This window comes from Cyanistes caeruleus, chromosome Z (assembly GCF_971803275.1).
Source record: "Cyanistes caeruleus chromosome Z, bCyaCae1.hap1.1, whole genome shotgun sequence".
In the NCBI taxonomy this organism is placed as follows: domain Eukaryota; kingdom Metazoa; phylum Chordata; class Aves; order Passeriformes; family Paridae; genus Cyanistes; species Cyanistes caeruleus.
The window spans coordinates 27,471,235-27,492,020 of NC_141732.1; the positions used below are offsets into that span (position 1 = coordinate 27,471,235).

Consider the following 20,786-nt stretch of genomic DNA (forward strand, 5'->3'; position numbering starts at 1 on the left):
CTCCTGCAGGGCTCTGAGGAACAGTCGGCTGGAACAGCAGGGATGAGCAGAGATCCTGGGCTGGTGGCTGAGATGTATCAGGACCTCCGTGGTGGTGCCTGGCACTGCCACACGTCCCGGCAGGACAGGGGGTGCGAGGCCACCAACAAAGAGGGAAGAAGGAGAAGAAGCAGCAGCTCCATCTGGGTGATGGCGAAATTCCCTTCTCCCCACCGCAGCAGCTCTGCACCCAAAGTTTCCTTCTCCGAAGCTGAAGAAAGCCCTCCAAACTGTCCCCACCCTCCTTTTTCCTGCCCCCTTCCCCCTCTGGGCCTGGCCAAACTCTTTTGTCACCCACCAAGTACCCACAGTTAGGCTGTCCTTGCAACTAATGGGTAAAAATTCCATGGGCAAGCTAGAACTAAAAAATAGGACACCTAACCCCCAACAAAGAGGTATCACTGGCTGAAAGGGACTAGGCCTGTAGGGTTAGGTGGAAGGTCCAAGTGCCCTTTTCATCACCCTGTCTCCAAAGGTGCAAAAATGCAAAAACTTTCTGCCTCATCCACAAGTCCATGGCTGGCCAAAACCTGGCCAATGGCCATATTCCAAAGGCAGGGTAGGCTGGAGTTGATAAAGGAAGGAGACTGTTCCCAATTCCAAACCATACCAGAACGCCCACAGGAGGGACATTTAAGAAAGAATTCAGAAGTGAATGTAGAGCCATATTGCGTGGGAGACAAGGAAAGGAATCTTGCAAGGGGCTTGGGGGTTTCTAGGATTTTTATTGCGAGTCTGCTGCTAGCTGGCATTGGAGAAAGTAATCCTGAAGTGTTCGTGGTCATGTCCTCAGCTTCCTCAATTGCTTTGCTGCAAGTGTCCTACGTTTTCATTTGAAAAGCACTCGGAGTGGAGATTTTTTTAGCAGGGGCCATGTGACCTGTAGAAAGAAGAGGGGAAGTAAAACCAGCTCTCCCACAGCTCCAGCCTGGCTCTGCCAGGTGGCTTCCTGGGGGACCTCCCTGCTTCTGAGAGACAGCTCTGGCCTTCCCATTCTTTTCAATCCAGCAACAGCATTCGTGCCTTCCTCACATCTGCACCCTGGCAGCCTCTCACCTGAGAGGCCCTGTCCCTCATGGCACAAAGGTCTCTCCAGCACTGTTGACCAAGGACCAGTTAAGAGACAATCCCAGACAGACAGACAGACAGACAGACAGACAGTGTCCAGAGAAGCAGTGCCCTGAAGGAGCCCAGAGGGGTCCAAAACAACACACAAACTCTCTTTTCATACCTTTTGACTCTTGACTGGCCCTGCTTCATACGTCTTCTTGTTCAGCTTGCAAGGTGCCAACTTCCTGCTCCATCTCTCCTGCTCCCTCTCTACATCTGCCAGGAAGTTTTCTCCTTGCAGCAGCAGCTGCTCCTGCACCTCCACATGCTGACATTCCATCTCACAGGCCTGGTGGGGGGAGGAAGACACTTGCAGATGAAGTCCCAGACAAGCTCCCCAAAGAAAGAGTGGAAGCTTCATGCCCCACACAACACCCCACCAGCTGAAAAGGGCACATTAATAGTGACTTTGTGCTCTCCAGCACCTGTGTCCTTACCAGAAATTTAGAAGGAGGATCAGCAGATGGGAGAAAAGGAGATGCCACCTTCCTTTCCTGCTCTGATGGCTGCCTGTTTCCTGGCCCCTGGCTCCTCAGGATTTCTGCCTGCTCTCAGAGGCTCTGTTCTCCAAGTGCTCAGGTGGTCCTCGTCATCCCCTCTGCTTCCTGCATTACTTTGCTGCCGGGATGACAGCCATGGGGTTGTCAGAAGAGGCTGGAGAGAGGCTCAGCTAATCTGAGAAATGGATGCTGCCCAGAAGGAAAAAGAAACAAAAGAAACCAAATGAAAAAAGGCAAAGGAAAGGGGAACCATTGTTTTCCCAACTGAGCTTCTAACAGGGTTGTGAGAAATTAAGTGGAGATTTGTGTCAATCTAATGGTGACACTCACCCATGTCTGTGTGTCTGCGAGCAATACAGACAGAGACCATGGGATTATTACTAAGAAGTGGTTTGAAAATCAGCTAAAATAAAGCATGGAAGTAAAGTTGAACAAAATAATTATATAACAATCAGCTTTTAGATAACAGCTTGTTCTAACAACCAAATATTAAACTTTAAACTACCTTGTATCTTTGTATAAACTAGTTTGAAGGAAAACTTGTAATCACTTAAAAAAAGGGAAATAAGACCAACAGGAGCTAAAAAGCTCTAGAAAAGCATTTTGAAACATGCTTTGAAACATTTTGAGTTTTGTAATAACTAAAGAAAGAGCCTATGAAGCTATTTTTAGAGAAGTTAGCTTTGAGTTGGAAAATGACTGAAAGAAAGCTTGCAAAATACATTCTGACTAACAAAACATACGCTTAGTTAAACAAACTGCTAATAGAAAACAATATTTTAAGAGAAAGATGAGAGACTACGGACACAGCAGAAGACCATCTCAGACCAGCTCCCCAACAGATGTTCAAGAACCACAACCACTGATTAGGAGGGAAAACCAAGTAGAAAATAAGTGAGGATTTGAGGAAGTGAAGTGCCTAGAAAGGCATAAGAGACGAGCTTTGGAGACCTGAATTTGTGCATTGCTTAGGGTAGAGGAACTCAACGCACCCAGCGCATCGTAAAAACTTGCTCAGCTTTTATCAAACCAATTAATAAATTGGCTATATTGCCTGATGTACTGGCAAGTCTAGCATTTTCATTTATAACAGGGTCAAGCTGGTTTCCTCTAGTGTCCAGAAACACACAGATACAAGTGGCAGAGCACAGATGGACTCAATTCTGGCATCTTCCTCCACAGCAGGGACAGCCGAGGAAGTGGCCCGCTCAGCAGCTCCCCATCTGCCAAAACCTGGCAGCAAAGCCGCAGCGCTTCTCATCTACGTGACCGGGCCAGGCAGCACATGGGGCTGGCACAAATGCTGCTCGGCTGTCCCCGTTTGGCTGGCAGAAACCCCTAAGAGTGGGCCAGGAGGGACAAGCTGGGTCCCCTGTGAGGCTCACCCTCAGCCCCCACAGCCCCTGCCTTCCCACAGATCAGCCTAGAAGCGCTTGGCAGGGACTGCTTTCATTGGGATCTCCAAACCCCACTGCGGGCCTCTGTCCCCAGCACTGCGATACTTCAGTTCCTTGGCTAGCAGGTAAAGCTGAAAACAGCACCCGAGAGCAAAAGAGGGCCTCAGAAATGACGAGAAGTTGAGAGTTCTCCTCTGAGCAACGGCTGTGAGAATTGGGCTTGTTTAGCCTGGAGAAGGGCAATCTGCAAGGAGACCTTTCAATATTTGAAGGGGCTTCTAAAAAAGATGAGGACACATCTATTCACAGGGCCAATTGCAAGAGCCAAGGGGAAATGGTTTTAAACTAAGAGAGTTGATTCAGATTGGCTCTAAGGAAGAAAGTCTTTAGCAGGAGAGTGCTGAAACACTGGCACAGGTTGCCCAGAGAGCTGGCAGGTGCCCCAATCCTGGCAACATTCAAGGTCAGCTTGGCTGGGGCTCTGAGCAACTTGATCTACTTGAAGATATCCTTGCCAGTGGCAGGGGCCTTGGACTAGATGACCTTCAGCCGTCCCTTCTAATCTGAAGCAGTCTTGGATCCTACTTGGTTTTCATGTGAAAAGCAACCAGACTGGAGATTAAGATGGGGAGGGCCCATCTGATGCCCTGGAGCTTGGCCCCGGAGCAAACCCTGACAGGGAACACTCTTTGGCCTGCAGCCACTCTGCACTGTACCTCCAGAAGTTCCTTGGCAGAGCCTCTCTTGTCCACATCCATCTGCAGGCAACATTCCAGAAATTCACACAAGCTGGGATGTAGGCTTAGCTTGTCCAGATCTGGAACTCCTTGTGTGCCTATCAGATACTTAGCCTGAGGAAGAAGGAAACAGACTCTACGTGATTCTTTCATATCCTTAAGTACCCACCTAGACCCCATATTTGAAGGCCCAGTCTGCAGTGGCAATTTCTTGCCTAGCAAATGGTGAGAGATGAGCCTTCTCTCCCAAAAGAAAAAGGCCCCAGGGCTGCCTCAGCTATTCCAACATCCAGCAGCTCTTGCCTTGACAGCTTACGTGGGCCCCAGGGACATTTTAGAAGTGGGCCTTCTTGGAAGCTGTCCAACCTGTGGGAATGGGATTGTGTCTAATGGAGACAGAGCAGAAGGCCACTGGCATGTGGGCTTATTTGCACCTTACCTTAGCACTGGTTTTCCAAGTATACGGAGCCTCTCCTATGGCCATTTCTATTCCCACAATCCCAAGGGACCAGATGTCCACTTTGGGGCCGTATGGCTCTCTCCTGACAACCTCGGGTGCCATCCAGCGAGTGGTCCCGGCCATACACCTCGGTTTACTCTGCTCAGGGCTGAGCACAGCACAGAGGCCAAAATCAGCTGAGGAGACAAACAAACACTGCTTCAAAGAGGAAACCAAGGAAAAATGTTCCTCAGTCTAAGTCTCAGAATGCAATACTGAATCAAGGTGGAAAAGGAGCTGTGCTCTTGTGCAGCCTCAGGGCTGCAGCCATGCATATGGGGAACTGTCCACTTAGCAAACCCAAACCATTCACACCGTGGCTTTTCCTCATTCACCTGAAGCTTTAGACTGAACTTCTCTCCCTCTGGAGTGAGCACGTACAAGCCAACCTTGACACCTTGTTGCTCTCTACACCTCTTAGCACCTTGCAGCAGTGCCCTGAGCTTGCAGGAGTGCTGCGTGCACTCTCAGCAGCAGCTGGCAGCCACTCAAAAGCAGCCCCACACCACCTCCCCGCAGCGCTGCACCTGACCAAGAATACCCACCCAACTTGACAGAGCCATCCAGGCCCAGAAGTATATTGTCACTTTTGATGTCTCTGTGGATCACGTCGTTGGCATGAAGGAAGGCCAGGCCTTGCAGGCACTGGGAGAGAAAAAAGAAACGGGAAGCCAAAAGTTAGCCTGATCTGATTGCATCACATGCCAAAGGAAACTGCTCCTGAAGATTCACAGATCTCAAAGGAGCAGTGAGTGGTGGCAAGAGGAAGAGCTTGCTGCTTCAACTCTAGGAGAGAGCGATCTTTCCAAGGGAAGACATATTAGTTGCTGAGGGGGAAACATCAGTCCTTGCTCGAGACTGTCCCCTGCAAAGCCAGTGGGAATGAGTGCTGCTGCAGCTGATGTGCTTTCCCCATCCGGAGGACAAGCAACGGTTTGCCAAAAGAGGAGAAGTCCCTGCCTTGGGTACCAAGGGGATCACTGTCAGCTGGGAGACTGGAGGACAAGGGTTATAAGGCTGCCTTGACAGCAGACTCAGAAGGAGCTCTTTTGTCAGTTTTCAGCAGCAAGCACCATGGTGGGGGCCATGCCATCCTTTGGCACAGCCAGACCTGTGAGAGATGAGTCTCTCTTTGGCTTTGCCATAGGTTTAAAACTCAGACATCAGCCCCTTTGCACTTACAGGCAAAGAAGGCAATGCAGAAAGGTTCTGGGCAAAGGCTTGGAGGGGCAAAGCACAGAACAGAAAATAAAACTGCAAAAGAGACAGAGAGTTCAACAGCAGTAGGTAAGTGTAAAGAAGACTGCAGTACAGGCAGGGCCACAGGCAGGCAGTTCAGTCCAGATGCTCTTGCTTCTCTGAAGCGTAAAAGAGCAATGCAGAAAGAAAGCTCTGAACATGGAATCACTCACTTAGCAGCACCTTCCAAGGACAAGCCATGCCAAGCCATGGCAAGCACAAGCAGGATCCCTTACCTCCCGGCAGACCGTTGCTATGTGTCCTACAGCCATCGTTCCCATGTGGATCACCTTAGCTAAAGAGCCTCCGTCCATATACTCCAAGACCAGCAGGAGAATCTCATTCAGAAGGTAGCTGGAAGATGAAAACAACAGTGTGGAGATGAATGTGCACAGCTAAACTGCTGTATGGAAGGAAGGGTTACAGCTGAGTTTTGTTTCCAGGTCGCTGGTAAATGAAGATGGAATAAAATCAAGACCATCTCCACCTAGGCAATCCAGTGCTTGCAATCTGTGTCTGAATGAGGAAGGCACATCTGTGGAAAAGGAGACAGCTTAGGCGGCAAGCAGGGGAAAAAGACACATTTGTGATGGCCCAGATAAATCTGGAAGTGGACACATGCCAGCAGCTGCTTCATTATCTTCATATACCAATTGCACCATTAACTCCAGCAACAAGGGAACAGATTTCACAGCTTTTACCCAGGGCAGGCGAGTGTGCAGCACTGCAAAACACCCTTTGGAAAACGGTGCATAAAGGACAGTCACAAAGGGGAAAAACAATTTCAGACCTGGCAAACCATGTGTCCCCTAGCCTAGTCTTTTGGAATGCAAGGCAATGGAAAATGGTGGGAACGGCGCAAGGGAAATCATTTCTGTCATGCTTTCTCAGCACTTCTCCTGCGACACTCAGGAAAAACCATGTCCTCATAAGGACATGCAGTGAGTGAATGTGCAGGCTGCTGGCTTAGGAAGAGAGCCAGGTTTCTGAGAACATCTTCAAGTTATTTATGCCGGGAATCATTCCTGGGGACAAAATGCAATCTCCTCCCATGCCTGGCCCAGGAGTGGCTTGATGTTAATGGAAAGATGCATTTTCTGCCAGCAAGTAAAGACCTTTTAAACCTTTGCCTTGTGAGTATGGCAAGGAGCATTCCCAGAAAAATCCCAGAAGTACTTACCTTTCAAGGTAGGTGACAATATTTGGGTTCTTGTATTCCCTCATGACCAGGATTTCTTTCAATACGTCCTCGCAGCCCTGGTGCTGGAGATCAAGTTCCTTTACAGCCACCTGCAATGACGTTGAAAGCCATTAGGTACAGACATTACAAGAGCCTCTTTCTCCTTGTGCTCATGGGCCACGATGCCTTGTCACCTCGGGAAAAAGGGACTCTAAAGCATCAACCACAAGGCGCTAACAACACTCTCTGCACCCACAGGCTTCTCAAATAGACTTGGTTTCTCACCACTATTATCATTTACACACGTTTTGTAAGCCAAAAGCAATTCTGCTTCTGTGAAAAGAAATTGAAATGGCTGGAAATATGCTAGCATTTCTAGGGACTGACCACTCACTGTTTCAGAACCGGCTGCCATTCTTGATTGTGCCCCAATGTAAATGCACAGCTACATTATGGAGAAAATGCTGTCCAAAAAAGAACTCTAAGACAACTCAAAGTAAAGTTGAGTTTTCTCAAAACTTCCCTAACTTTTATAGTTTGGATTTTGCATCTCTGAAGAACATTCTTGAACATGGTTTAGACTTGTAATTATTTAGTGGGTTTAAAAAGCAATACTTCTTTCTGTGGCAGACACCCCCCATGTTATAGGCATGGTTTAGGGCTTTTGGATTCCTCGTAGACCTCCCTCCGAGCACAGTTCCTGAGCACAGCACTGCAGGTGGATAAGGAACTATCAGGAAGATGGAGCTGTATTTGCTGGGAGCCAGAAATGAGAAGTCAGGACTCTGAACTTTTAACCCCAAAGAGCAGTGCGGCTCTCCAAGACACCACCATGCCTGTTCAGGACAAACAGCATCCCTGTAATGGAATGTCACTGACACAGAACCAACACAAGGTTGTATTATTTAAGGCTCATCATTGACTTCTTCTCATTGACCCGTGTGTGTGTGTCTGTGTGTGGGCCACGTTCCCTAGGACTGAAACGCAAAACCGTGTCCAGACAAAATCTCTCCTTCATTAGATCTTGTATTATATTTACAAACTAAACCACATGATGGAAGATAATGGGAGATCCCATCTGTGTCAGAACCTGGGCTTAAGAGGAATTGGGCCAGAATGATGGCTGTTGCCATCAATCACTCTATGCATATTTATCCAGTAAGTTTGGACTAGCGTGTCCTTCTCTGAAACACACCACCGCCATCCCTGCATCCATTCAGGATGCAAGACAAAGTCTGTCCAAAATGCATTCTGCAGGCTGCCTCTAGGTAGGCTGCTTCTGCAGGACAGCCTTTGCAGCAAGGACAGGTGGCCCAAAGCTCTGGCCACAGGTCACATTGCAAGGGAAAGCACTCCAGAGCAGCAGAATCTGCGAGGGCTGTTGGCACTTACCGCTTGTCCTGTGGCAACGTCAAAGGCCTTATAAACGGTTCCAAAACCCCTAGAAACAGAAGAGTGGCAAGAACAGAGAAGCTGTTCAGTGCTGAGAAGTGAAAGGCAGCCCAGGCAGGAGCTCTCTGCTGCCCGGAGTGTCTGTAAAACACCATGGTTTGTCTACTCTTGTGCCAGTAGCCCAGCAGCCCAGCAGCCCTCTGCATGCACCATGTTCAAGTGAAAAGCTCCATCCAACAGGGAGGAAAAGAGCTGCTACAAATCCCAAATGTACACACTAGATTATGGATGTGGGGGTTTTCTTCCCTTCTTCCTTTTTGTGCCTGTGTGTGTGCCTTTCCAGGCAATGGAACAGAGAGACCTGCTGGGCCTTCTCACCACTCTCTTTTCATTCTATCTGCCAAACTCAGGCAGCACCACGCAGCCTTCCTTATTGTCCTGAGCACTGAATATTGTTTTCAGCCAAAGACTGGAAAGAAATGCCACCGACAGCAGTTATCTGACAGCTATCAGGTGGGAAGCTGCTCTCTCAGTTTTCCTTCATCAGTGTGGCCATATTACTTTGAATCATACAAAACCATGTCTCCTAGGAAAAGCAGCCAAGTGGTGCCACACGCTTGAGGGATAGGAGGCCTTCCAGGTCCTCCTCCTGGAGGCAGGCAAGAAATTGCCAGCATCCAGTTACCTTGGATGATGCCTTGTGATCAGTAGTGAGACAGGGACAATCTAAAGCCGGGCTGTGAAGATGCTTGCAGCTGGCCTGACTTCCCACTTGATATTGCACCAGCAAAATACCTGGCCCATGCACAAGTAAGCTTGGCTGCACTCACCCACTACCAATAAGTTCCCATCCAGTGTATTTCTTCTCTGGATCTCCCACGCTCACAACACTCCCTGAAAGAAACAAAACACAAGAACAAACTTCAAAGGAGAGATACCGACTTGCAGGAGATCTGAAACTCAGCTCCACTCTCGGGACTCTGAGCAATTTATGGTCGGTTGGCAACAAGAACAACAGCAGCAGCAGCCCCAGCAAGGCAGGCAGCTCTGTAGCACACATGGCCTGCACAGAGTCTGATTCTCCACGCTCCTTTGAAGGGTTACCTTGAGAGGAAACTAAGCCCATGGAGAAAGCATCAGAGCAGACCAACATCAGAAAACAACAGGCACCAAGGCAAGTAGCTGTCATTTACAAATCAGAAGGAGAGCTGAAAAATCAGGAGCCTTCATTTCCTTGGGAATGCACACTCTCTTGTAAGATTCAGCAAAAGATTTCCTACTTCCAAAGACTAAATACACTCTGGGATCTGGGATGAATTTTTACCAACAGCTGCTTTTTGCCGAGCAGAAAGAATATTGCAACGTGAATTCCAGGAGCGTAGGGGACCTTGTCTACCTCTCAGCATTTTGCCTAAAGAATGCCTTGCCACTTGTCAAGAACAGCAGCTCATGCTATAACCAAGAACAATGGCTGGAAGGATTAGGATCCTCTTCATTGCTGAGCAGGCTAATTCTGAAGATGACTTTGCCCATTTCCCATGGGCAGTGAAGAAATACAAGTACTTGTCTTCAGCCTGGGGTGCAGCAGTCTCTAGCACTGGACTCAGCCTCTTCAGCACCACCCACATGCCCCATCTTCCCAAATGGGCACAGTGGAGATGGGTAACAAGGACAGCGCCGCTCCTCAGGCGCTGCCGTGGCACAGACTGCTGCCCAAGTGAGACGCTGATTCTTTCACAAGTCCAGGCAAAGCTGTGCCAATGGGGAGGCAGCTAAATCCTCACAGCTCAGGAAGGCTCCAGCCTCTGCAGTCACACCAGCCATCAGTGGCAGGGCAGGTAGGACAAAAAGCTTGGCAAAGCCCACCAATGGCCACAGACAACCACTGTGAAGAAGCCAGAGTCAGACTGAGTCCCATTACAAGCTGGTCCCCCACTCAAGACAGACCATGACTGCCACTGAGTCCAGACCCACACAGGACTGGATCAATGCCCCTTTTGTCCCAACAGTTGACGGCAGACTCTGAATAAACTGGGCTCTGTTCAGTACCCAACCTGTTATTCTCTGACAGCCCTGCCCTGGCAGATATTACATGCAAGAAGCAACTTGGCTGTACTGCAGAGTCACCAAGGCCATGGTGTGCTTTCCTAGAGCATAATCCGAACAGGGATTGAGGCCAGGGCTTGGCTCTCCAGGAGTATTGACGGGCCGGGCATTAGCCGTGACAAAGTGGCCGGTACCAGGGGAACGTGCAGCAGAGGGGCTGCAGCCTTCCTCCTGAGAACTGCCTGCAGGGCACTTGGATCTCACTGTGCCACATAGATGCATTGTCTCTTTGATGCATCTTCCTAAGCATACAAGTAAAATATCAAAGAGGGATTGTAAAAAAAAAAGTCTCCTGTTTTTCTTCTTTTTGTGCACTTGGAAAACACCTCTTCCTCTCTGACTCCGAAGGATTCTTCTAAGAATATGGTATTTTAACTTCTGGGGCCTACTGAAAAGACCTCTTCCTCTCCTATTTCTGCTGATACCCTGATACCCTTTTCAAGGAGGTTGGGCTAACCAAAATATAGAATTCTTACCAAAACCAACTGCAGGAGGAAAAGTCCTAACAGTCATCAAAACAACACCAGTATGAAAGCAGCCACACAGCCAAGCAATTTCTCTGAAGTGTTTGGTCTCCAATTACTGGTGACAAGAAAGGAGTCGAGAGGCAATCTAGGACGCCAACAGTTAGGATCCATTTAGCCAGACTAGCACACACACATGTTCCCTGGGTCATTTGCTAGGTCGCAACCATCAGTTGCCACCCACTCCCAGCTGCCCTCTAAGGCAAAAGGAATGGCCCAAAGTGCTCCCTGACTGCCTCTGAGTACCACAAGGACTTCTGTAGGGAATCCAGAATGTCTGTCCCACACCAGAATGAGGAGGAATATGCTGTAGTACAGCAGGCACACACACTATAATACACAGCTTGTTTGGACAAAGGATGTACAGGACGTACTCAGCAGCTTCAGGCAGTGCTTCTCTTTCCGCTGCTCTGACTCCTGCCTTGGGCGGGACGAACTGCTCCTGCTCAGGTTTTCAGGCTGCGGAGGGAAGGCTCCTTTGGAAGATGCTGCTGCAGCGCCCACGTCCATCTGGAACAAGAAATTGGTTGGTGTCACAAAGGTGGCTGGCAGAGATGCCCCAGAGAGCGCATATCAAAGGCAAGCCCTTAGGAACAACACTTGTGTTAGGCTGCAAGCTGAGCTCTCAACTCTTCCCGCTCAAGTCCAACCCCACCAAGCAGGCACAGACTACAGCTTGTCAGTCAGCCCGAGTAGAGACTGTGGAAGGGAAAGAACAAGTTTCAATTTCACCCTGTCCTGAGGACTGCATTCACCATGGACAGGGACAACTTGTTCAGAATCCATGTGGGTCACCATGTTGACCTGAAGAAAGCCCCAAAAAGAAAGCGAGCACTAGGAGGCCGGCAGAAATACATTCTGAGCATTGCTGGCCCACAGCCAAAGCACTAGCCCTGCTGCCCAGGGCAGCAGCTGAGATTCAGCAGCCCAGGAAGTGTCCTTCTGAGCAGCTGCAATGGGGAGCATAGCACATGGCAGCCAGAGGCATGGCCTCCATCCTCCTGCTGCTCTGCAGGGGAAAGGTTAGAAGGGCAGAGACCACTTGTTGCATGACTGCACTGCCTACTGCTCTTTCACTCACCTGCTCTTGCTCTGCCAGCCTGTACTGCAGCATCTGCTGCATCCTTTTCATTTCCTCCTTGCGCCTCTCCTCCATTGCCTTCATCTTCCACTGAGCTTCCTGCACCACTGCCTGCAGCTCGTCCTGGATATTTGGTCAAGAAAATTCTTACTAGCACCTGCCATCAAGTGGCAGGTGGCATCCAACCACGCTCAGGTTTCTCCTTTCCCAGTCTCCAAAGACCTTCCATTCAGAAGCACTTCCTTCAGCTTCTCTACCCAGCTCCAGCCCTTCCATCCTAACTCTTCTTCCTGCTGCTCCGCGCTGGAGCCTGTCACGCTCTGTGCTCCCAGTGCCTGCAGTAGTCCTTGCCTCCCCTTTCCTGACATGCAAACTTCACGTCCTCATTACTGCCCTTCCCTCTGCTACCTGCCTAGTCAGGCTCACCTGCCAATCTTCCTGCTGTTCCTCCAGCTCCTGCCTCAGCAGCTCTACCTCCCGCTGCCTATGGTTAAGCTTTCGCTGCAGCTGGTGCACCCTTCGCAAGAGAGTAGCCTCCCTGTGCTGCAGCTGCACAGGAACAAAGAGAAGATGGCATTAAACTTCCCACACAACACTTGTGTGGCAAGCAAGGTTGATGTGCTCACACTTTCCCAAAAGCATTTTGCTCTTTTTCTCTTGTTGAACTAGGGACAGCTAAGGGACAATCCCACCCAGACAGTGTCCAGGAAAGCAGTGCCCACAAGGAGCCCAGAGGAGCCCAAAACAACACAGAAACTCTCTTTGCACACGCGTTGCCTCTTGGCTGGCTCTAGTTCTTATCTCTTCTTGTTCCGCTTGCGAGATGGCAACTTCCTGCTTCATCTCAAGCAACCTTTTCTCCTGCTCCCTCTGTACCTCAGCCACCAGGTTCTCCCTTTGCTCCAGCTGCTCCCAAGCCTCCAAACGCTGTTGTTCCAGCTGCCTTTCCTGATGAGAGGAAGAGACACTTCCAGATGAAGGCCCAGTCATTCTCCCCAGAGAAAATAAGGCAAGTTGCATCATACCCACAACCCTCCTACTAAGGAGTTCACAGTAGTGGCTTTGTGCCCGCCACAACTCCTGACCTAACGAGAAACTTAGGAGGAGGGTCAGCAAGTGGAAGGAAAGGAGATGCCACCTTCCTTTGCCACTTTGACGGCTGCCTGTTTGATCAGGCCCCTCCCTCCTCAGGATTTTTGCCTCTTCCCAGAGGCTGTGTTCTCAATGTCCCCCTGCCCTTTGATCAAGGAAAAGCTGCAGGTGGACTGCAGGATGACGACAAGGCCAGCACCCCCATGCCTTAATCACAAGACAGGCCACCAGCTGAAATACCAGCAACATGGGGCCTGCTGAGAGTGCTTCAAGGCCAAAGGGAAGACCTCTGTCCTCTTCCACCGTGGAAGGACAGAAAGCAAGGAACCCAGTTGCTGGGACTGCAGTTGGCAGCAAGGTCAGCAGACTGCTGCACGGCACGAGGGCATTGGAAACATCCTGCTCCTTCTCTGCTGCCATGCTTTGTGTGGGCAGCACCCAGCCTCCAGGAGACCTCGGCTTTTTCACACCCTGAAACCGTGGCTGCATTCAGTGTCCCAGCAGCTCCCTCTGGCCATTCTCAGCCCCTCAACTCTGAGCCCTTGAAGCCCTCTGCTGCCTGGCCCAGGAACATCTGGCCTACAGTAGAGCCTTGCCACTGTGTCACATACTCAGGCTGCTATTCTCCTATGCCAGCCCACCACGCTTGCCTGAAAAATTCAGGTGCATATTGTTTCCTACCTGTTCTTGCAGGAGCTTCCTCTTTTCCTCTTCCTGAGCAGATTGCCATTGTCTCAGACCCTGGCTGAACTGCTCTTCTGCAGAGCGGAGCTGCTGAGCCATTTCTTCCAGTTGCTGCTGGCTGAGAGATCTTAGAGCTTGCAGCTCCCGACGAAGGCCCCTCACATCCTCTGCAAGCATGAACAACACTCAGAGACTCTGCTGACCTTAAGCCCTTTCCGTTTTAGCCAAGGAGGGACCTGTTCCCAGCTCCTTCACTCCTTGGAAGCCCTGCGCACAGAGCTGCCTTCACAGCAACTGCACTAGGCAGGGCCATCGCCAGACACACAGCGCACGAGGCTCTCACCAAGTATCACCTCCTTGGCCTGCATGGCTGTGCGAACTTGGCCTTCCAGGTGGCTCCTGGTGATCTCCAGCTCCAATACCTGCTGCTGAGCCTCCAACAGGCTGCATTCCAAGCTCTGCTTCTCTGACCTACAAGTTGTGGGAAAGAAGAGAAATTGTTCCTGGCACACACAAACACATTTTCTAGGAAGATGTGCCTTGAGGCCCCGACACCTGAGGATGGAAAATGGCTGGCATGGAAATTCAGATCCAAGACTATTTCTACCACTTCAAATAGCAAAGCAGGCCCCTCCAGGTGGTTGGCCAGCCTTTCCCCATGACTTAGCCCTGCTCAGAAAGGCCAGCTGAGTTTGATCTCAGCAGCCAAAGCTCAAATTGCCTTTGCCTCCCATATCCCACAAGGGTGGCTGTGCCCACAAAGTCTCCGCCAAGGAACAAAAGCCCAGCCTCTGCTCACAGCCCTGAGCTCATCTGCATTTCCAAGTCACTCTGCAGGGGGACAGAACACAGTGTTCTCCTGGCTGACTCGTCAATGTTTAATGCCATTCATCGTGTACGTAGAGATACTTCATTTTCCAGAGACTCTCCAAGGTAAAGAGACTAAAGCTATGCACTGGAGCATAGGTGAAAACACCAGCTTCTAGCAGCATGAGAAAGAAACCAGAGCTAGGATTTGATCGGAACAAGAACTATCCTGGAGGAGGGAAAGGTATCCTGCCATTTAAATTACTGGAATTCTGTGAACAAGAACAATTGCAAGAATTGCTTTTAGCTAACTAAGCCAGCAGCGCTCACTAAGTTTTGGCACTCTTTAAAAAGGAAGAGGGACCAGCCAAATGGGCCTTGACAAGATCCAGTGGGTGGGTGGACAAGTGAGCAAGAATCAGTGCTCAGCTAAAATCCCCAGAGACACTCAGGAAGTTGCAAGAACTTTCCTTTCTACTGCTGCTGCTCAAAAGCACCTCTAGGTCCTGCACCATACTTCACAAGCGTTAGCTCAGAAATGTCTTCCATAATGTCCTGCCCAGGGTCTCCTCCCTGCCTTTACCTGGCCTCTCCCAGCTGCTCCGAAAGGCCTCGTAGCTCCCTCTCCATGGCTGCCAGTCGGGCTTGCAGGGCAGCGTTCTCTTGTGCCAGCGCTGCCTTCTCGCTGCACACCTGGGACAGGATGTGCCCTTGGCGAGAGAACTCCTGGAGCAGCTTTTCCAGATGCCTGTGAGCTGGCCGCTGAGGGCGGCAAACCTGGAACTGCGGGGGGCACCATTTTTCAAGAAGAAAAACACCACAGTCTCGGGCTTAGCTTGCTGCCAGAAGCAACATTTGGGGCAGTCTTGCTAAGGGCAGCTCCCTCTCCCACAGGTGCTGCCTAGGAATAAGGTGAGCATACCTTTGGCACTGCCTGAGGAACCTCTTCTTTCCGCAGATCTCTCTGCAGCTGTGATTCCTCCTCTGGCTCTGCTGCCACTTCAAACGCCCTCTCCAGTGAGGAGGGGCGGTTTCTCCCAAATGCAGCCAACTCCTTCCATCTACAAGAGAGGCACACACAAACAAGCCTTTCATAGCAACACAGCCTCCTTGCAAAACCACGACTACATACGATGTCCCACATAGGCCATCCTCAGGGACTTGCAACAGCCCTCTAGATCCACCTCAAGAGAATGCTGGAATGGCCTGGCTAGAGCAGCATCGCTCTTTGTCATTCCTGCAGGTGAAAGAGTCACCACTGAGGAAGTCAACAAGCTTCCAGAAACCACAGAAACACTTCCAGAAAGCTCAGGATCTCTCAGCTGAACAGCTTCCTGCCTGCTAGGCCTTACGCTCCTCTCTGATACACTGGCTACTGCACTTGCAAAAGTTCTTTGGCTAAGTCAGGCTTGCTAAGTCCAGATGAGGACAGCCACAATTACTCTTGCTTTCACTAGTGCAACAAGCAAAGAGCCCTGAGCTCATCTGCACTTCCAAGTCACTCTGCAGGGGGACAGAACACAGTGTTCTCCTGGCTGACTCGTGAATGTTTAATGCCATTCATCGTGTACGTAGAGATACTTCATTTTCCAGAGACTCTCCAAGGTAAAGAGACTAAAACTATGCACTGGAGCATAGGTGAAAACACCAGCTTCTAGCAACATGAGAAAGAAACCACAGCTGGGATGTGATCTGAACAAGAACTATCCTGGAGGAGGGAAAGGTATCCTGCCATTTAAATTACTGGAATTCTGTGAGCAAGAAGAATTGCAACATTTGTTTTTGGCTAACTAAGCCAGCAGCGCTCACTAAGTTTTGGCACTCTTTAAAAAGGAAGAGGGACCAGCCAAATGGGCCTTGACAAGTTCCAGTGGGTGGGTGGACAAGTGAGCAAGAATCAGTGCTCAGCTAGGATCCCCAGAGACACTCAGGAAGTTGCAAGACCTTTCCTTTCTACTGCTGCTGCTCAAAAGCAACTCTAGGTCCTGCACCATACTTCACAAGAGTTAGCTCAGAAAAGTCTCAAGATTTTCACCACGACCCTCAGGCTCTGAGGGAGGAGGTAGGTATGAACTTGCAATCCAATTCCAATAATCAAAGGATCCCTGCATGGTTTAGGCTGGCAGGGATACCTGGAAGCTTCTAGCCCAGACTTTAGCTCCAACCACCTGGGATCAGCTACGGCGTCTGGAAAGGCTGCTCAAGGCTCCATCTAGCTGGGGCTTCCAAATTTCTAGAGGTGAAATGTGCACAAGCTCTCTGAGGGGCTTCTTCTGCTGCATGATTGCCTTTGGGGTTCAGTGCTTCTCCTTAGGCCCAGCCTGAAGCTCCCTTGCTCCTACTCTGCTCCAGTTTGCAATGCTTCTTGTCAAGCTTGGAGGAGCGAGTCCCAGGAGGCAGCTATGCTGCAGCTCAGTCGGCTGCAGCCAGACCTGCCCATGGGCTGCCTTCCCCCAACACTGCTGAGCCAGTCAAACGATGACAAAGTCAAATTGTTCTTTGACACTGGGCCTCCTAAAGCCCAGCAATGCCCAGCCCTGATCACAGAAAGCGAGAAAGCCTAGCACACACCTGAACTCCAGGGCGCTTTGCACCTGATCCCTGCTCTGCTGCTGCTCCACCTTTCTTGCCTGGGCCGAGGAGTCCTGACTGGCAAGAATCTCTCCTGTTGGGGCCTGCAGGGAAGGAGCAGGGGAAAAGCACAAACAAACAATAAGAGCAGGGATGTTGGCTCCTGAGAGCTGGCAGCAGCAGCAAGCGGAGACACAGGTCACCTGGGGGCAAAAGCTGTTGTGTCTTGGTGCTGATGGGAGTAACAACATAAGTCTTGAGTTGCTGTGAAAGTGTCTGAATAGAAGCAGGGAACATTTCCCTGCTCAGTTCTGGTCAACTGGCTTCCCCTCAGGATTTCAGGTATTAGGGAGAAGCCAATAGGAACTGCCTTCCAGTCTTTCAGAGACAGACATTGTCTCTGCCATGCAGACACTGACATGGACTTTCATTTGGCCTGCCAGGCTGACATTAGGCTGCAACAGACCAAGCCCAAAGCTTGCTCCACTATTCTCTGACACCAGGAATGCCAAGGGTGCCCTTCCCACTCACCAAACCATGGACTTGACTCCTTCCACGTTTCAGGCGACCTGCCGGAGACAAAGGAAAATGAGCCAGGTGCTGTTGGAAAACTCTCTGATCCTTAGTAGTCAGTGCCTCCATTGTAGCTCACTGTCCACCATGCAACTAAAGCAGCTTTTTTGTTTCCTCCCTTTCCTAGACTGGTTTTTTTCCTAAACTGCATGCAGTATTTCCCTTTTTGCGCTTTCTGGAAACAATTCCTCAGAAAAGCTTCCCCCAAACGCCTCTCAGCGCTTGCACATCTCTTTGGACACAGCACAGGCCCAGCCCCAGGGTTCAGGAGCACACACAAAGTGCTCAGCTTTTGGCCCTTCAGAGCAAAGCCACTCACTATTGCAGCACACTGAGGGGGTCCAGTTAGACAGGCACATCCCTTGTATGTATCCTTATGGCATCTTTATGGCACTTTTGTTCCAATATGCAGCCCCAAGGGAACAACTTCTACTTACGTCTCAGACCACTAAATAGTTTGCGGCATGACACAGATGAAAAAGCCCTGCCGACTGCTCTACGGACTTGCTCCATCTCTTCAGCAGGGCTACTCGAGTCCGCAGGCCAAAACACAAAAACAGAGAAAACTCTCTGTTGCACAGACCGTGCAAGGAAGGGGGGAAAAAAAAAGGATACCCGCAGAAACCCGCGGACTGTATAAGAATAGGGGAAAAATCCAAAAGAAATGTGCACAGGTGTGCAGACTACACCACACGTGTAACCAGTCTGCACACCCTACAACTACAGGGGAAAGAAAAGGATGCCTGCACGAGTCCACAGACTCATACAAGAGCAGGCAAAGAAAAAAAGACTCCCTTTTCAGGGCACAGACTGCTGCCTGAGAACACCACAATACAGCGTCCTCCTGCAACGAGCACGCCAAGAGCCGCTCTGGACGCTGAGGCCTTGCGTGCACCAGGGCAACTTCCCCTTGACAGCGCTGTGACGTGGCAGCCCGCCGCTGACATCACAATAGCAGCCGCTCTAGGTGGGTCTGTGAATTCATGCATTGTGGGAAACGGAGAAATGGAAAATTCCACAGATGCTGAAGGCTTCAATCTGCAGCCTTGGAAAGAGCTTGGGGTAATGTCATGATGAAGGTACACAGAAAGGAGTTACCTAAGTGAGTCTTTGGAGTTTCCTGCAAGGAAGAAGCCCTGGGACAGCAAGCAGCATTCCCAGGCTGCTCTCGGGGGGAAAATCCCAACAAGCTGAGGACTCTGGATGAATGGGTGAATATTGATTGTGAGCTACACTGGCCTGCAATGGCAAGGTTCTGGCCACAAAAGTAAGGGGCACTTAGTGTACTTGTGTCAAATTTCTGCATCTTTCTGGGAACCAGAGGAACGCTGCCTCCTCCTGTGAGGAACTCAGCTTGGGAAGCAATCCTTCCCTCTGCTTTGGGTTTTGTCTTTTTCATTCTGGACAGCAGCTGTTTGTAACACCAGCCGAGCCTGCCTCCAGCCTGGCTGACTGGACCCTGTCAGCAAAGGAAGAGCAGGAAGCCTGCAGAGGAGGCAGTGGTGCTTGAGGAGGCTTTGTGCCCTGCCAGCTCAGCGCAGGCCTGGCAATCAAACGCCCTGAAGCCTGCCGTCCATGGCAAGATTCCCTTGCTCGCCGGGCTGAGCTTAAGCTGTGAGTTGCCCTGGCGCTGTGCGTTGCTCTGGCGCTGTTGCGGACGGACGGACAGACGGCCGGCCGGGCCCGTCTGTAGCTCGGCCCTGCTCCGCAGCCGCCCGAGGCTCTCCCCCCTCACAGAGGGGCCCCGCCCCGCCCCGGGCGCCCCCTGGTGGCTGCCCCGCCCCGCCCGCCCCGCGCGGGGGCGCCCCCTTCCCATGGCGCCCCCAGCGGCAGCCGCCCCTCCCTGCAGGCACGGAGCGGCCTCGGGCCCTGCTGCTCATCCTGGCACTTGTGTCCCTTCTCTGCCAACAGCCAGAAGGCTTGAAAGGAAGTGCTCAACAACCGTTTCCCTCTGTGTCAGCTGCTCCCTGCCCAGCGAGGCAAACACTGACTTTCAGATAAGCATTGGACAAGTGACAGGTGTGGTTCTTTAAAGCCCGGGAAGAGTGGATTCCATCCCTCTGCCTGGGGGGATGAGCCCAGGAAGAATTGCCCCACCCTGGACCCTCCTGCACTGGCCTTGTGGGGTGGCAGCCCAGGGAGTTCAGATTGCGCTTGAACCCCTGGGGTTTCTCCCTTGCTATGTTCCTATTAGACCCCAACCTTAAAACTCCACCCTGGTTCTGTCCCATAAACCCACCACCTTGTCTCTGTTTGGGGCTCTCTGTCTCTGATCTAAGTTGAGTTTTTTCCTGCGTTGAAGAAATGGTTTCCTGTCGCCTTGAAAACTCAGCTTCTGAGCTTGCTCACATGGTTTTCTAAAGACTTTCCCAGGACTGTAACTCTAAACATAGAGATGTGTCCATTCTTTCTGATACACGTCTTGTGATGGACATCTCTCACGGCCAGTGCGGTTGGGAAAGTGTTATCCTGACCATCCAATCCCTGGCCGTGGTCAGAAACCTCTAAATCCTGGGAGAAGAAATAAACTCTTCCTTTCACCACACCTGGAGCTGTGTCCGTGTGATCTGTTCATCTCCAGTGGCAACAGTTTCCAGAGATCAGGAAACTGTTACAGAGCAGGAGATCATCTCCTTGAGTCCCATGCTGGTCACTGGTAAACTGTAGCCTCCCTGGACACAATGCTGCAGCCCCAGAACACTACACCTCAGCTTTGCTTTGTGGGGGCCCAAGCTCTGCCCTGAAGGTCACCCTATGGCATCCCTAAGTGCCGGTGCCAGAAGAGCCCCCTTCGTTCTCCCACCGGTTGTCATTACTGGCTCAAAAGCACCGCCCAGCTCAGGTAGGAGAAACAGCCCGTGGCACAGTGGGTGCCTGCCCTGCCCAGCCAGGGCTCTCTGCCACAGCAGCAGCAGCAGCAGCAGCAGCAGCAGCGCTTGCCTTGGCTTTACCTGGGAAGCCAGAAGCCTCTGTAAAACTTCAGTGTTCACATCACTGGGAGGAAAGGGATCATGGCCTATTTTAAAATTTTGCATTTCCATTTCCAATCAGATGAAACAGATCTTCAGACAGAAGATGGGTTGCTGATTGCAGCCAGGCTGGAAGACCTCTTTCAGAACCATACATAGTACCATCTAATGGGTGTCATCAACACGTTTGAAGTTTGTTTTAAAGACTTGGATTTCAATTCCTTTCCACATTTATTATTTTTCCTTCGGACAGCTGGGGATAGAGCTCAGGAGAAATAAGGTTTTA

General features: G+C 50.8%; 2 protein-coding genes across 3 annotated transcripts in view; both read right to left on the reverse strand.

Annotated features, from left to right (window-relative positions):
- The window catches only part of LOC147648258 (zinc finger protein 541-like), a 101,047-nt gene that overhangs the window by 877 nt on the left and 79,384 nt on the right, over positions 1-20,786 (reverse strand). The window lies entirely within an intron of this gene.
- Positions 745-19,297, reverse strand: LOC147648259 (uncharacterized). Of its 2 annotated transcripts, XM_086867985.1 has the most exons (22): positions 18,864-19,297; positions 17,969-18,817; positions 17,490-17,527; positions 16,959-17,062; positions 15,310-15,448; positions 14,971-15,170; positions 13,924-14,051; positions 13,578-13,747; positions 12,681-12,752; positions 12,231-12,353; positions 11,805-11,927; positions 11,098-11,233; positions 8,924-8,987; positions 8,094-8,142; positions 6,702-6,811; positions 5,758-5,875; positions 4,828-4,927; positions 4,223-4,419; positions 3,763-3,897; positions 1,587-1,838; positions 1,271-1,438; positions 745-919 (listed from the first exon to the last, which is right to left on the reverse strand). In XM_086867985.1, exons 2-20 carry the CDS (start codon positions 18,042-18,044, stop codon positions 1,794-1,796), a joined length of 2,127 nt encoding a protein of 708 aa, XP_086724111.1. In that variant the 5' UTR covers positions 18,045-18,817; positions 18,864-19,297; the 3' UTR covers positions 745-919; positions 1,271-1,438; positions 1,587-1,793. The 2 variants fall into 2 exon arrangements, with proteins under 2 accessions (XP_086724111.1, XP_086724110.1); XM_086867984.1 differs by having other exon boundaries at positions 17,969-19,264.

Bases quoted from the DNA above. Each gene is read 5' to 3' on its own strand.
- LOC147648259 (XM_086867985.1), bottom strand. From the start codon at position 18,044: ATGGAGCAAGTCCGTAGAGCAGTCGGCAGGGCTTTTTCATCTGTGTCA. The intron at 17,528-17,968 runs GTAAGTAGAAGT...TGTCTCCGGCAG, and splicing joins ACTATTTAGTGGTCTGAGAC to GTCGCCTGAAACGTGGAAGG. The intron at 15,171-15,309 runs GTATGCTCACCT...TGCCCCCCGCAG, and splicing joins TTCCTCAGGCAGTGCCAAAG to TTCCAGGTTTGCCGCCCTCA.